The 16,016-nt window shown below is 59.3% G+C and overlaps 1 protein-coding gene across 1 annotated transcript; it reads left to right on the top strand.

The window, feature by feature from the left end:
- The first annotated feature begins 505 nt into the window (after nt 1–505).
- FGD2 (FYVE, RhoGEF and PH domain containing 2) lies at nt 506–8,048 on the top strand. The gene is made up of 16 exons (XM_033080182.1): nt 506–783; nt 2,714–2,867; nt 2,962–3,042; nt 3,347–3,495; nt 3,859–4,015; nt 4,137–4,275; nt 4,793–4,851; nt 5,161–5,307; nt 5,637–5,729; nt 6,035–6,114; nt 6,195–6,225; nt 6,329–6,421; nt 6,579–6,704; nt 6,883–7,029; nt 7,395–7,538; nt 7,663–8,048. Exons 1-16 carry the CDS (start codon nt 719–721, stop codon nt 7,897–7,899), a joined length of 1,902 nt encoding a protein of 633 aa, XP_032936073.1. The 5' UTR covers nt 506–718; the 3' UTR covers nt 7,900–8,048.
- Nucleotides 8,049–16,016: the final 7,968 nt, after the last annotated feature.

Genomic DNA, 16,016 nt, shown 5'->3' with positions numbered 1-16,016 from the left:
TGGTTCCAGCATTGTCTGGCTGAGGGGATGTGCAGGGTCCTGGGGCACAGCTCTGGGATGGGTTTCTCACTTTCTGTGCACGTTGGTTCTCATGCACAGTGCAGTCATTCAGACCTTTCTGCAGAAGTGTTCCCCTGCCTCCACGTGGCCCGTTCTCCAGCCACATCTTGTTCATTCTCATGGTTATTACCAGCAATCCTTGGCTGGCCCCATGCAGCTGTTGGTGTTTGGGACAGACACATCAGCCCTGCCTGGGCACCAGGGTCCTGCCAGCCCATTCCTGACCCCTCCAGCCCTCTGGGCTGTCCAGACTCCCACCCCGAAGCCCAGCCTGGTGGGACACAGCCCATCCCACCTGAGCTGCACAGCCAGGATGTGTCCCAGGTCACCCTGCACTATCCCTGCTGCTGCTCTGGCCTTGGCTGTGCCACCGTTGTTATCCCTCCCAAACTGAAGCAATTCCCAGTGTTTTCTCAGTGTTTCTCCTACCCACAAAGTACTGTGCTTCCTCTTTCCCTTCCCTTTTGAGGCCAACCCAGAGACAAGCTCTGCTACCACAGAGAGGGCAGCGGGTGGGCTTTGCCTCGTGCAAATCCTCATTCCCAAACTGCAGCCAGAAACACTTCAGAGCAGAGAAGGGGACAGAGGTAGGAGCTGCAACCCCCAGTACCTGCCCCTGCAGCTCCTGGACACCCAGGACCTGCTCCCAGCCTGTGCCATGGAGGGAAAGGCGGATATTCAGCAGAGTGTGGTGAAGCTGGTGGCTGCATTTGAGGAGCACTGGTAAGGCAGGAGGGCTCTGGGTGCTGAGGGTGTGTTAGGGCTCCACGTGCAGTGGGTTTGGGAAGGAAGAAACCTGCCATGGAGGTGGTTTGGAGACTGTGGAGAAGCTGACAGGGTGATTTGCAATTCTTCACCACTCAGGTCTGCCTCAGTGTCTTCCTCCTGCTGCGGGTCATGAGCACAAATCTGAAAACCTCAGTGGGGTGTGAGTGGTTCTGCCTGGTTCAGGGTTAGGTTGTGGCAGCCCATTCCCCCACACAGCATCTTCACACTCAGACTGGCTGGTGCATCCTATGGCTGCTGCTGCTGCTGGGGAAAGGAATCCTGGTTTGCAAATATGTAGGATGGGGTTTTCACTGCCTGGGTGTCTGGGAGGGTCCCAGCCTCCGACTGTCCTGTTGTTTGCAGAGATGTGGCTCCTAGGAGAGGAAACATAAAGCATTATGTTAAGGGAAAGAGAGAATTCCTTTCTTAAAACAGCTCCTTCCCTTGAAGTGTGAGCTGGGACCCTCAGACAATATGTGCTGGAGTCTGCCCTGGCTCTGGTGTAAAAATAATTCTGAGGCTTCAGGTGAGTTATTGTCAGGGCTGTGCCTCAATGTCTCCATCTCTTGGATCAAGATATGGAATCCTGCCATTCATTGCACCCATGAGATGCTCTCAGTGAGCCTTGGAGAGGCTGGGTGGTTGGGCAGATGAATTTTGCAGAAGTTCCTGAAGATGTTCAGGCACGAGATTTCATTTGATTCCAGGAACTCCTGCATCTCTGCTGTGTGCTTTTCCCCAGGCATTGTGGTTGTCCCCACCATCCCACAGTGATGTGGTGTTGGAAGCACTGCAGTGTTTGATCTGCCCCCATGTCACTGCTGCAGTGTGTTTCTTGTTTGCTCTGGAGTGTGAGTTTGATTTAGAGGAAATAAAAGTAACTTGGGACTTTCAGAGGAAGCTGGGGAACCTGGGAATGAGCAGAGCATTTTGGCACAGACGAGGGTTTGGCCTAAGTCAGCGTAAATAGAAAGAGAGAAGTTCCCTGTTGGGACTCAGCTGTGGTTTTAGGCTGACACAGATTTGGGAGGCATTGGGAGATGGAAGAAGCCTCTTTGTCTCTGAAGGGTTCTGCCAGCCCCCCAGGACAGGAGGGGATTTGTGCATGGCTGTGGATGCACTCCTGAGCTCACAGACATCCTGAGCATGGGATGGAGCTGACATCCTCTTCAGACGAGTCTCTGCCCCTCAGTCACCTCCCATTCTCAGCTTTGCAGATTGATGTCCGATTCATGTCTTTCCCATCCCATCCATCCCACTCCTGTCTGCAGTGGATATCTTTCCAGTTTGTGCCCAGAGCAGTTTCCTGCAGGGACCAGCTCTTGGATGGCAGACAGGTCGCTTGCTGTCACCTTCACACGCTGGCTTCTCCCTCATACCTGCTCTGGACCTGCTTTCTTTGTCTTTGCCAGAAAAGGGGAGAAGGAACACCACCAAAAAACAATCTGTCTGCAAAACCACCCGCACATGGCCTGCTCTTGGCTCAAAACTCTTGGCTATTGGGCTTCTCCCTGCTTTTCTCCATGGTGGCAGCAGGCAGAAAGCCACAGCTGTGGGTGGGATAAATGGCAGGATCCTGCTTTTCTAGAGCAGGAGAGGGACTGGGCACAGCAGCAGGGGGCTCTGGGAGAAGAGAGGCTGGATCCTGGCCCTGTGGTGAGGATGCTGAGGATGTTTGCACTGCAGGGCTGTGGTGGAGCAGAGCAGTGTCAGCACTGGGCAGCTGCTGCTCTTGTCCCTTTAGGTGGCTTTGAGCTGGGGGCTGTGCTGAGGGAATGGCTGAGCAGATCACATTTGTAGCAGGGACATTGTAGCAGGGACAGCACATCTGCCCAAAGGGACAAGCAGGCAGGCAGCCCCAGCAGCTTCCAACATTCCCTGCCAGCCAGAGCCGCTCCCTGAGCAGAGAAGGGAATGAGGAGAAGGATCAGCAAGGCCGGCGTGGACTCAGCTTCAAATGCCTCCGTTCACTGCGGTACAAAATCTGTGAGGACAACTGGAGGAGGCCACAGGGCCCAGGCCTGGAGCCTGGCAGCCAGGTGAGCTCCAGAGTTTGGTGGGTGCCCACACTCAGGAAGGGCTGGCTCAGAGTCTCATCTCTGCCCACGGGACTGAGCCCTGCTCCCCATGCAGGAACCAGAGGAAAAGAAAATTGCACTGGAGCTGCTGGAGACAGAGCAGGCTTATGTCAACCGCCTCCACCTCCTTGACCAGGTGAACTGGGGACTGGAGGGACCAATGCAAGGGGATTTTGGAGAGACTGAAGCTGTAAAAATGAGAAACACGTGGACTGCTGGTCTTTGCAGCCAGAGATTTGGTCTGGCCTTTGCCTTTTCTACACCCCCACACCTCTGGGAAGCACCCTTGTCCCAGCAAAGCCTTCCATTCCCCTCTCCTCTTGGAGACTGGGATTTCCCTCCTGCACAGTCAAGCCTTTCACTGGGTGATGTGCCAGTCTCAGGCAATGGGATCCTCAAGCATTTCCCTGGCCCCTTTTGTTCACCCTTCTTTCTTCCAGGTATTCTATACAGAACTGATGAAAGAAGCCAAAACTGGGAAGACAGTCCCAGAGGAAGTGGTGAAAATGATCTTTTCCAACATCTCCTCCATCTACCAGTTCCACTCCGAGTTCTTCCTGCCCGAGCTGCGGAAGCGCATGGAGGATTGGTGAGCTGCAGGAGGGGAGGCCAGGACACCTGGGTGGCTTGGCCAGAATGGGGGAGCAGCAGCACTGAGTTTGGGCTGCCACCACCACCAGAGCTCAGCCTGTTCTTCTCCAAATGTCTTGTGCTGGAAAACACTTCCTTAAAACGCTCAGATCAGAGTATGGAAAGTTGGGTGACATCTCAGGTGGCTTGAGGGTGGCTGCAAGGTGGGGACATTCCTGTTCTGGAGAGCAGGAAGTGACATGGGGGTGTAGCAGGTTGCTGCAGGGAAAACCTCAGTATTCCACCATGGTCCTTTAGTCCATCCCTGTCTGTCCACCCTGACAGACTGAGGAAGCTGCTGCTCTGTGGTTCCCTCCTGCAGGAACCGCAACCCCCGCATTGGGGATGTGATCCAGAAGCTTGCACCCTTTCTCAAGATGTATGGGGAGTATGTGAAGAACTTTGACAAGGCTGTGGAGCTCATCACAGCCTGGTCAGAGAAATCTCCCCCCTTCCAGGAGCTCATTGCTGACATCCAGGTAAGGGCAGGGCAGGGGAATCGCACAGAGCTCCCAAAATGTCCTGGGAACGGGGAAACAGCAGAGGGTGGGAGCTGCCTTGGTCACAGTTCCTCTCTCTGTGCCTGCTGTCCCTGCCCAGAAGAGGAAGGTCTGTGCTAACCTGACGCTGCAGCACCACATGCTGGAACCTGTGCAGAGGATCCCGCGCTACGAGCTCCTCCTGAAGGATTATGTCCGCAAACTCCCGCCCCAGTCCCCCGACAGGGGCGATGCTGAGAGTAAGGGCTCTGGGTCTCCACGGTGGGGAGGGCAGGGTGGGTTTGTAGGGAAATAACAACCCCAGTGCTGTACATGTGCACCAGAATAGCTGGATTCACTCACCAGCTGCCCTGTGCCCTTGGATAAACCTCTCAGTCTGATCCTTCTCTAGCAGGGAGAGGGATTATTCTGCCTTTTCAGGGGCTGGAGAGGGGAAGGATGGTGTGTCAGGTGTCCACAGTATTCCCTAAAGAGACCTGTAGCAGCTGGGGGAGCTTTCAGACCCTGTGGATAACACAGTTCCCAGTCCTGCTGGGGTGGAGGGATACAGGAGGGGGCTGTCTGTCCCTCCAAGACCCCTCCATGTGCAGTCCAGGTGTACCCAGACTCCTGCACAGCATTTCAGAGCCACTTGGGTTCTGTTCACAGAAGGGCAGCAGCTGCTACTCATGTGCATCCATGAGGGACAGAGTCAGAGCTTCCTCCCACAGCTCCAGAGCAGGTGTTTCACCTCCAGCCTGTCTGTTCTCGTTGCAGAGGCCCTGGAGATGATTTTTATGGTGGCCAAGCACTCCAATGCAGCTATTGCCGAGATGGTGAGGCCCTGTCTCAGCTGGAAATGCTTTGCAGCTCACAGGACTGTCCCCCTGAAGGAGACAAGAGCCCTGTGGGCTCAGCTGTGAAGCTTAGACCCTGCTCTTAATGCCCTACCCCACCACCCCCAGGATGTGACCAACTGGTCAAGGCTGGGAGCTGCTTCCAGAGATCCACCTCAGTTGAGAGAGCTGTGCCACCTCTCCCAGTACTCAGCAACTGCCTGGGAGATGGGCATGGAGGGGACCCAGCAGTGACAAGGTTGTGGCTGCTCAGCACCTCGCCAAAACAGGTCCCTCTGCCTCCCCCAGGAACGGCTGCAGAACCTCTGGGTGGTCTATCAGAGGCTGGGCCTCGAGGATGACATCGTGGATCCCTCCAACGAGCTGATCAAGGAGGGACCAATCCAAAAAATCTCCACCCGCAACAACAGCACGTCGGAGAAGTACCTGTTCCTGGTGGGAGCAGGGTGCTGGGCCAGGGGAGGGAGCAGATCAGATGGGAGTGGGAACAGAGGCAGCACAGCCTGGCCAGGGTGTTGCTGGGTCACCTTGACACAGAGGGGGTGAATTCAGAGCTTGGGGGGGTTTGACCCTGCTCAGTGCAGAGCACCCTGTGCAGGACACGGTTGGGAATCTGCTGATCCCTGGGAGGGGGCTGGGGCAGAAACAGTCAAGCTTTAGGTGGGATTCTCCCCAAGGACCAGCTCAGCCCTGGGGAGTGGAGTACCCACAGCTCGGAGCAGGCAGTGCTGGGCTCCAACCCACCCTGTTCTCCCCTCTCCCAGTTCAACAACATGCTGCTGTACTGCGTGCCCAAGGTCATCCAGGTGGGCGCCGAGTTCCAGGTCCACCTCCGCATGGATGTGGAGGGCATGAAGGTCAGACTGGCACCTTGTCTTTGTGCTTCTCCCAGCTCCTGACTCCTCCAGAAGCCTCTGCTCTGTGGTGTGGTTGATGCCTGAACTTCCTCAGGGGGAGGGAGGGAGGAGCTGGAGCCAGGGGTGGATTCATGAGTGGGGTTGGTACTCTGATCCTGGGAAATCAGTGGAATCTTGTGCATGTGGGATCTGAGGGGCTGAAGAGCTTGTGCCTGAGGGACATGCCTGTGCCCCATGTCATGGAGAAAGGTTCAGGTGTGCTGGAAATGGGTTCATCTCTACATCCTTTCTGTGGTCTCCCACAGGTGCGGGAGCTGAAGGACACTGAGTTCCCTCACACCTTCCTGGTCTCGGGAAAGCAGCGGACTCTGGAGCTGCAAGCCAGGTAAGGGGAAGGGTGACATCATGCACCTCCACCCTCGGGGAGGAGGGACAACAGCTCATCCATCTCCTTTTTGTACCCAGGTCTACAGAGGAGATGAATGACTGGATCAAGGTACCACTGAGTGCTGGGAGAGGGGGCACAGCCCCCCCATCCCAGCTGGATGCCCTGGGTCAGAGCACCCCCAGTGCCCCTCCAGCCCTGCCTTCCCCTCTAGGCCTTCCAAGATGCCATTGACAGGAAGGAGAAGAGGAGTGAGACCTTCAAGGCAGCAGTCCATGGACTGGAGACAGACACCCCTGCACTGAAGGTAACCCTCCTGCTCTCCCTGTGCTCCAGCTGCTCAGGAGAATGCACCTTGCTGTGCTTCAGTGTCCCAAGCTAAACCAACCCGGGGGGAGGCAGGGGAGGGGAAGGGTTGAGGACAGAGGGGCTGGGACCACCCACACTATGGTTTCCCACCCCAGACAGAGGAGCTGGGCCGCCGAGCCCCGCAGTGGGTGCGGGACAATCTGGTGACCATGTGCATGCGCTGCAAGGAGCCCTTCAACGCCATCACCCGCCGCAGGCACCACTGCCGAGCCTGTGGATATGTGAGTCCCCCGTGCCACACCTGCTCGGGTGGCCAGTGGGCCAGGAGTGCACCTCTCCTACACCTTGTACCCCTTTCCTAGGCTTAGGGCTGCTCCAGCCCCTCAGCTCCTCATGGAGCTGTCTCCCGGTCCCCCAGCCCTGCCCTGGTGTCACCAGTGTCCCTGTTGGTGGCTGCAGGTGGTGTGTGCTCGCTGCTCCGACTACAAGGCTGAGCTGCAGTACGATGGCAACCGCCCGAACCGCGTCTGCCTGGAGTGTTTCATCTTCCTGACTGGCCACACGGTGCTGGAGGACCGCGAGGGGAAATACAAAGGGATCCTGGAGGTGAGCTCCGCCCCGCTCTGCCCGCCCCGTGCCCTCTGAGCATTGTCACCCACCCCGGTCCCCAGCCTCGCTGTCCCAGCCTGGCCCTGACCCGCAGCAGGAGGGCTGGGAGTCACTCCCGCAGCAGTCAGAAGGTGCATGTGTTGATCTCCCTCCCTCCTGCTCCAAGCCTTGGGACCAAGCAGCGGGGCTCCCTTCACCACAGAATGTCAGCAGCACCATCATAGCCAGGACAGCCCCCACCTGCCCCTGCTTAGGGGGGGTTTTCTGGAGTGGGCAGGGAATTCCCCAGGAAATTATCCCAGCTCAGTGCCCCTTCTACCATCTGCACTGGGTACTGAGGGATTTGATGGTTATTTTGGCAGAAAGGAGCTGCAGAGATATCAAGCAGGAGTTTGCTCTGCAGTTCCCTGCAGCTGCTGGACAAGAACGGCAAGGGGGGCACACGGGGCTGGTTCGTGATCCCACAGGATGATCCCCTCGTGCTCTACATCTATGCAGCCCCGCAGGTGAGGCCTGGCTCGGATCCACCCCCGGGGGACATCCCGCTGTGCCCAGGGGACATCCCGCTGTGCCCAGGGGACATCCCGCTGTGCCCATCCCCTGCCTCCCACCGCTGTCTCTCCTTGGCAGGACGTCCGAGCCCTCACCTCCATCCCCCTGCTGGGCTACCAGGTGCGGGACGTGCCCCAGAGCGAGTCCCGGCACCTCTTCCAGCTGGCGCAGTCCCGGCAGGTGTTCACCTTCATGGCCGACACCGAGGAGCTGAAGCAGCGCTGGATGAAGGCCATGGCACGTTCTGCCGCGGGGATCACAGACCCAGAGGAGGAGGAGGAGGAGGATGCAGGCCCCTGTGATGAGGCAGAATGAGGCCATTCCCAGCTCTGCGCTGCCTGGGGGGGTCACACCTCCCCTGCCTGCTCTCACTGCTGGCTTTGGGCAGACCCCGACATCTCCGCAGCCTGGTTTTCCATCGTGATGGGGGCAAGATGGGGACACGTTTGCCACCACACGGACAAGCTGGATGCCCTTTCCCTCCCTTCTCGCTCTCCGCGCTGGACAGAGGCGCTGGGAGTGGAGGGTGCGGGGGATTTGGGGGATTTTGGGGGATTTTGGGGAGCCCGCAGAGCCCGGCCCCGGGCGCTGTGCGGTACCGCCGGCGGCCACGCGGGGGCAGCACGGCCCCGTCCTTCCGCGGTGCCCCGAGCCGGGCGCGTCCGTGGGATGCTGAGATAAACCCACCTGCGATTCCTCTGCGCTCCCTGCGGCCTTTCTGGGGCGTGCGTCTTCCAGAGAGCCCCGTGGGATTGTCCCCGTGCCTCCACATTGCCGTATAGGTTATAAATATGTCAGGGACCCAGCTTGTAGCTCAGCCTCACAGCCCAGGGACCCCAGTGCTGGATTCAGGGTGTCCCTTTTCCAGCTTGTCACCACACCACAGACAGCCCTCACCTGCCTCACTGAGCCAGCCCACACTCCTGCCTATCCCAGACTTTCCCTGCACTCTCTGCTGCCCACAAGCACCTTCCACCCTCGTACCTCCCTCAGTTACATGTTTCCTGCGACAAGGTCGTGTCCACACAGGTGTTGCTGTGCTGCTGGGGAGACACAGGGGATCCCCCTCTCCATCATCAGCATAACGAGCACCCCTGTTCATTTCAGTCAATACTTTAGACTGCAGCCCCACACTTCTCTCTGCATCCTCTTTAGCTCCCCAAAAATGTTGCCCAAGCAGAAGTTGTCTCTTCTGAGCCTGGTAGGGGCTTCATGGACAGAGCTGGAGGAGCCCACAATCCCTGGAGGAGCCCACAGTCCCTGGAGGAGCCCACAGTCCCTGAAGGAGCCCACAGTCCCTGGAGGAGCCCACAGTCCCTGAAGGAGCCCACAGTCCCTGGAGGAGCCCCCAGTCCCTGGAGGAGCCCACAGTCCCTGGAGGAGCCCACAGTCCCTGGAGGAGCCCACAGCCCCTGGCAGGCAAGGCTTGCTGCCTGTGCCTGGCCCATGCAGCAGCTCCAGCACAGCAGGCTCGCGCAGGGCCCAGGGGTGTCACAGGCTGAACAGATCCCTGCAGATTGGGAAGGGAGGTGGAGCAGGATACTGCAAATGGGAACAACACCTGGGGAAAGGATGGGGGGGTAAAGATGGACTACAGCTGTCACCCCACGGGGGGACTTTGGGGACACATGAAAAAGCTCTGAGCAATGTCCTTCCTCAGTCTGCTCTACTCAGCTCATCCTGGGAGAGGGCAAACTGTGGTGGTGGCTTTATCTTCAACTTAGGAGATCCCATCAAGCAAGGGAGAGAGGAGCTGGATGCCAGGGCAGGAGCTCTGCCAAAGCAGTTGCCCCTCAGAGTGCCACAGGGCTGAGCCCAGATGCAAACAGCACAAACAGGGCTTTCCAGAGACACCCCAAAACAGGCGTCACTCTGTGAGAAGGGGAAACCCCAGCAGCCCTACAAAGGCCAGGGAGTGCTGGGTGCTGCTGAGAGGAAAGAGTGAGCAAGGGGAAGCCCGCGGGGCTGGAAGGTTCTGCGGGGTGGCCCTTCCACCTCGGCGTCACCTCTGTGTCAGCGAGGAACAAAACAAGCCTGGAGCAGGGAGCTGCCTCAGCCCTCGGCTGGTGAATGGCCTAAGAATAAATTTCCTGTTTACCCAGTGAGGAATTGCTCCTGGGGCAGAGGGCACCTGGGGCTATTTTTACCAGCTCCTGCTCTCCTCCCTCCTGACCCCCCAGCACCCTCGGGATCACTGCCCCACTGCAGCACCCAGGAGTGCCTCGGGAAGGGGGCTGCCACACAGGAGAGGTGGCCCAGGGGTGGAGGGGGTGCAGAGCACTAGGGCACGTCACTGCTTTGGCATCATGCCACCCTCAAGGATGGGGAGACAGCATTGCTGCCCTGAGCAGCCCAAACAGGAGGGTGGGAGACCGAATTTTAAGGGGTTTGCATGATTCCCCAACTCTGCTGTCCTACCAAAAAATAGAAAAAAAATATTTTTACATGTGCAGAGAATACACTGCTGAATTTTCTGTCCCCATCCTGTCTCAATCCCCCAGCAGTGCCACAGCAGCAGTGGTCAAGCAGAGCAGTTTGGCCTCTCGCCTCCAGAGCAGAAAGTGAAACCCCCGTGCAGAAGCCACAGTTTCCTATTCTCGAGAATGGGGAAGGCTCGCAGGCCATTTACTGGCATCCCCCCCGCGGGCCCCCCCACGCCTCTTCTCGTAAGCACTGACCAAAATACGCTGTGAAAGCCACAGTGCTGTGCTGGGGCCGGGACACCCATCACAGAGAGCGCCCAGCCGGGGCGCAGGGGAGCGTGTGTCCCTGCAGCTGCTGCTCTGCAGAGGCTCCACTGTCCCGTGCTCATCCCAAAGCCCGGCTGGCTGCCACACCTCCATCCACACTGCGGGAGGGGCATGTGGAGAGCTGCAAGGGCAGGAGTGAGCAGAGGGGGCTGGCAGGGGCACACTTGTGGTCTCCCCTTGCAGGGCTCTGTGCGGTGCAATCTCCCCCTGATCCCTGGGAAGGGACTCAGCAGGGCTGTGCCCCTCCAGGTGTGGGGTGGGATGGAACCATCTGGGCCTACAGAATCCCCCAGCCCCAGCCTGCAGAGCTGCTCTGGGAGCTGCTTGGTGGGGCTGGGCTCTTGATCCATAGGGACAAAATGCAGGGGGGTTCTCTACATGGTTGGCACTCCCCCTTTTTGGGGACTGCTCCACTGAGCATCTTCTCTTGCTCACTAATTGCAGGTCCCTCTGCACTACATGGGATGGGGCTTTGTGTGCTCTAGGGACTGTTCTTTAGGGCTGTGCTCTGCTGGGGCAGCAGCTTTTGCTCTCTAACCCCTGGGCTTTGGTCAGATGGGTGCTAGGCTCCACAGGGGCCCCATGCAGTGGGGGCTCTTTCTTGTAGCTGTTGAGTTCCATGGGGGTATTCACTGGAGGGGCTGTGACCCACAGAGTCCCTGCTCAGGGACAGCACATCCCTCACAGTGAGATTTTGGGTAGCACACCCCTCAGTGTGGGGCAGTGGGGCAGCTCCCCCCTCGCTGAGGGATTTTGGGCAGCTCTCGCCGCAGCGCCGCGGTGCCGGAGCTGCAGCAGCTCAGCCTCTCCCACCACGCAGCCTCTGCAGCCCACCGGGGCTTCCACTGCTCCCGCCAAGCGCTTTAAATGAGAGATAAATTGAGTTGGGAGGCAGCCACAGCAGAGCCCTGCCCCGGGGCATCGCTGCCTGCCGAGCCAGGGCTGTGGGGACACGCGGGAACCCTCCCGAGTCTGGGGCACCGCCTGCACGCTGGGATTTAACGATGTGAGATTGTGCTAAATGATGCAAAATATTTGTGATATATCCCCCTCCTTTAAAAACCCAACAGAACCCCACAGCCAGGACTGTGTAACCTTACAACTGGGGTACCCCACCCTCTGTTCACCCCTCAGGGAGCAGCTCAAATCAGGAGAGGAATCCCAGGATCCACCCAGCTGCACCCCACGTTTGCAGTGCACGGGCAGGACCGGGCTGTGGGGGTGTCCCCGTGCTTGGGGGAGTGTTTGAGGAGGGGAAGCTTTTCTGCAGCCCCCGCAGGTGCCGGCAAAGGGCATTTCGTGCAGTCGAGGAGCAGGTCGTGCATCCCCGCGTCTGGCGAGGCGGGAGGTGTTTCCCGGTGGCGCAGGAATTCGCTGTTTGCGCCTGTGTTGCAGGAGGTTGGGGGAAGGAAGAAGGGGCGGAGGTGGTGGGGGGGGGAAGCTGGCAGTTGTTATTATTTAATTTTATTTTCCTTCCTCCATCCAGGAATCTCTGCAATGTGCCGGCTGTTCCCCGGGAGGCTGGGGTGGCCGTGAGTCACTGCTGCCGCTGGAACGTGACTCAGTCCTGCTGCTCTGCCGGCAGGACATGACCAGACTGCCAAAAACCGGGAGAAGCCCCAGCTCCGATTCCCGCCCGCGCCGGCGGGCGAGAACACGCGAAATCCCCTCGGAGAGCTCAGTCCCCACTGCCCAGGGAGGCGGCAGCCCCTGGCCGGGGGGCAGAGCTCAGCATGGGGGGCACAGTGTTTGTTTATTTATTTATTCTCCTTTTATTTTTTTCCCCAGTTAGGAAAACCCTTCCCACCCACTCTGGCTCACCCGTCCCAGTGCATCACTGTGGGGCTGGGGGGAGTCCCTGGGGTGTTGCTTCCCCATCTCCCAGGCTCTATGGGTGAGCAGGGAAAGCTTCTGGCACGGTTCCTGCCCCAGTTCCCGTGCCTCAGTTTCCCCATCCGGTGGGGAGTGGAGATTTCCCCATCGGGGAGTAGGGCAGGGGTTACTTCAGGTTGTGCTTTGAGGTCAGTGAATAGCAGCTGCAGGGGGTTATTATTAATATTAATTAATAGCCAGGCTGGGTCGGGGCTCAGGTGGCAGGGAGGGATGAAGCAGCCCTGAGTCACAGGGCAGGAGCAGCCCTGAGTGGGACAGCCAGGGGCTGGGTGATGCCAGGCAGGAGCCCTCCTCATCCTCACACCCCTCTGCTTGTGGGAACGGCCTTCTGGAGCAGGAGGGCAGCAGAGTGGCCACGGGGCAGCACTGAGCACTGTGATGCTCCCACACCTCGGGCCTGCCGTGCCCCGTGGCCGCAGCTGCCTTTGTCAGCCGTGATTGAAAGCCAAGCCGGGCTGGCAGGCCTTCTCTGTGATCTTGTTAATTAAGAAATACATTTAATTAGCAGCACCCCAGCTGTGACTCAGCTAATCATCATGATCGAAACAAGAGCTGGACTCCAGCACTGGAGCACGGAGCCACCAAACCCCCTCACCTGCCATGGGACCCCATCACCCACCAGGCACATCCCAGTGCCCTCCTGGGGTTTTGGGGTGAGTTTTCCTCTCAGGTGGAGGCAGGTTGGGTCTGAGACTGTCCCCATGCAGCATCTCACACACGCTGGTGTCGTCCCCACCCAGGGCAATTACCCATTGCCACACTGCAAATAATCATATTAATAACACATTTAGCAGGCTATAAATAGCCTTGATAATAACACCCTGGGTTTTCCAGGAACGGATTGTCAAAAATGTGGGGAAAGCCATTCCCTGTCGCCTGGGTTGCAGATGGGGAAACTGAGGCAGGGTTGGTTTCGGGCATGACTCTCACCCACTGCAGCGAGCGTCTGCCAGGCAGCTGTGGAATTTGCTCCCGAATAAACCGTCATGTAAATGAGCCCTTATGTATATTTATAGGAACCATCCTGCCAGCTGGAATCTAATAGGGGAGAAAATAAACTGGGAAACTGCCTGGAACAGGAGGGCGGTGCCTCAAACATCAGCCCCATGCCCCGATGGCGCTGCCAGGGGTGGTGTCTGTCTGTCCCTGTCCCCAGGGTGTCTGTCCCTGCTCCTGGGAATCCTGCCCTGCATCCTGGGGGGCCCAGCTCTGGTCCTGGATGCTGAGCTCTGCACCCTGGGGTGCCCAGCCCTAATTCTGGGTGTCCAGCCCTGGTCCTGCACACCCAGATCCTCACGTGCCCAGATCCTGGGGTGTCTGGGAAGCAGCCACTGAGTGCTCGGCAGCTGCTGCAGGGCTTTGGGGTGTGGGAAATGGGGAGTGTTGTTGGCACTGGGGCTAAGAGCGACACAGGAAAATAAAACCACAGAACGTTTGGGGGGGCTGGTGTAAGGGGTCCGTCCCTGCTAACGAGGCCTGAATGGGTGAGCCCAGAGCTCATGGTGGGGGCTCTTTCCCTGCCAGCAATGCACACACGTGTGTGTGTGTGTGTGTACATGTGTGCATGGGTGGGTGTGGCAGTGCCACACGGATTCTGCAGAGCACCCACCCACGGGGACAGGGGGGACAGCAGGGACAGAGCACCCGGGGGTCCCTGGCCCAGCTTTCCCAGGGGCCCCTGGCCCGGTTTTCCTGGGATGCCCGGCCCAATTTTCCTGGGATCCCCAACCCGGTTTTCCTGGGATGCCCGGCCCGGTTTTCCTGGGATCTCCAGCCCGGTTTTCCTGGGATGCCCGGCCCGGTTTTCCCGCAGCCCCCAGCGCAGCGCTGGGAGGGGGAGCAGGCGGCAGCGGCGGAGCGAGGCCGATTAGGGATGCAGACAGCGCTGCTCTCTAATGTCTTCCTGTCTCGAGCAGACAGCAGCAGCCTGCACAGCTCCTGTGCTGCAGCCACCCTCGGCTCCTCGGTGCGTGCCCCAGCCCAGCCTGCAGCCCTCGCTTTTCGGGGCTGTCACAGGGACCTGGTCCCTCGGGTCCCAGCAGGCCATGAAGGGATGCGACAGCGTCAAGCCCAGGCGTGACCCCGCGGCCACTCTGGAGCGAGGTTCCTCCCTCTAAAGGGTTTTTGGAGCAGGAATGCTGGCAGGGCTTCGTGCTGCGGCACCTCTCCCTCTCTGCCTCCCTCCTGCTGCTCCCGAGCCCTCGCCGCCGTGATTCCCTGCAGCGGGCTAAAAATATCCCCGGGAGCCGCCGCGGCACACCGGCACTCGGAGCTGGTGATAAATAACCGGGGGAAGCTCACACCGGCCCTCCCCGGTTGCTGCGGGAGGAGGTCAGAGCCCCCGTCCTCGCCCCACCGCCGGAGGGGTGCACGGACACGTGGAGGCAAACAGGGAACGGGGACGGAGCTGCCTCTGCCCCTTGGCTGCACAGGGAAACTGAGGCACAGGTGGGGCTCTGCTGGGGGGCGAGGGGAGGTGATGGACCTGTTTGTCTGCAATGCTGGGGTGGGAGAGGGGATCAGCCCGGGGCTGATGGCAGGGCCGGGGGGAGGACACACAAAGCCCAGCACTCGTGTCACTCTGAGTCACATCCCTCTGCATCACACTCGTCCCTTTGCAGCAACTCCATCCCCTGCAGCAGAACCAGCCGCCCGCATCCGATCCATCCCTCTGTGCTGGATCTGTCTCCTCGCAGCAGCTGCATCGTTCTGCTTTGGCTCCTTCGCTTTGCACCAGATCCACCCTGCTGCCGTGGATCCATCTCCCTACACCAGACCCAGCCCCAAACTCCCTCACCCTCCCCACACCACCCTCCTCAGAGTGCGGGATGGGCTCTGCAGAGCAGCTCGGGGATCTGTCCCCTTCTCCATCCCATGGGACGCTGTTCCTGTCTCTCATCCATGGGCCGACCTGGGCAGTTCTCAAGCCTGCCTACCTCGGGCAGTTCCACATCATGACTGACTTTCTCCAAAGCAATGGAGAATAGCTGCAGGAGGGGGGTCCCATTCGGGAGGAGGGTCCCAGTTCAGTCCCATCACCCTGCTGGGGCCAAGCCTCCCGAGGGAGCCCCTTCCTGCCGCCCCTCCCTCCTCGCTCCCATTCCCGCAACGTCCCAGCCCACCCCGGCGGAGCTGCCAAAGCACAGGGCAAACGGGGACAAGCCGGGAGAGAGAGAGTGATTTTTGTGAGCGTTTATTTTCCTCCATCAAAATCCACTAGCCGGAGAGAGCAGCGGGAGGGGGAGGATGGGGAAGCCCATCAGGTTTCACGGGCGGCGCTGCCGCCCCCTGCTCCGTGGTCGTTCCCCCTCCCTGTAGCACATTTTATGTCGCCCCGTAGCGAGGCTGAGTAATAAATATCAGCTGCTGGGAAGCGGTGAATCACCGCCCGCTCCCGGCGCTGCTGCTGACACACCGCGGCACTCGGCGCTTCTGTCCCCAGCGCTGGCCCCGCTCCAGCCCGCCGGGTCCCCGGGCAGCGGAGCCCCCGCTGTCGCAGCCCCTCGCCGCAGCCGCGGCACTTTCGGCCACGGCACAAACACGTCTGGTCACATTCTCCCAGCTCCCGGCTCGACCAGTGCCAGGAATCGGCTCCAAACCCATGAATTTTGGGAAGGCACCCGCTAGGTGGTAACATTTTGCCAGCTGAAAGGAGGCTGAGGGAGTGAGATCTGGGGATGCTCCTGCTCCCCTGGATGCTGGGACTGATCCTGTGCCAGACCCCACGGCTGTTCACCCCATCTAATTGGTTCCAGTGGGCTCATGCAAGCCTGGAGCAGAAGTCTCATT

This window comes from Catharus ustulatus, chromosome 25, assembly GCF_009819885.2.
Source record: "Catharus ustulatus isolate bCatUst1 chromosome 25, bCatUst1.pri.v2, whole genome shotgun sequence".
Taxonomy (NCBI): Eukaryota; Metazoa; Chordata; class Aves; order Passeriformes; family Turdidae; genus Catharus; species Catharus ustulatus.
This window is presented reverse-complemented; position numbering and strand designations above follow the sequence as displayed.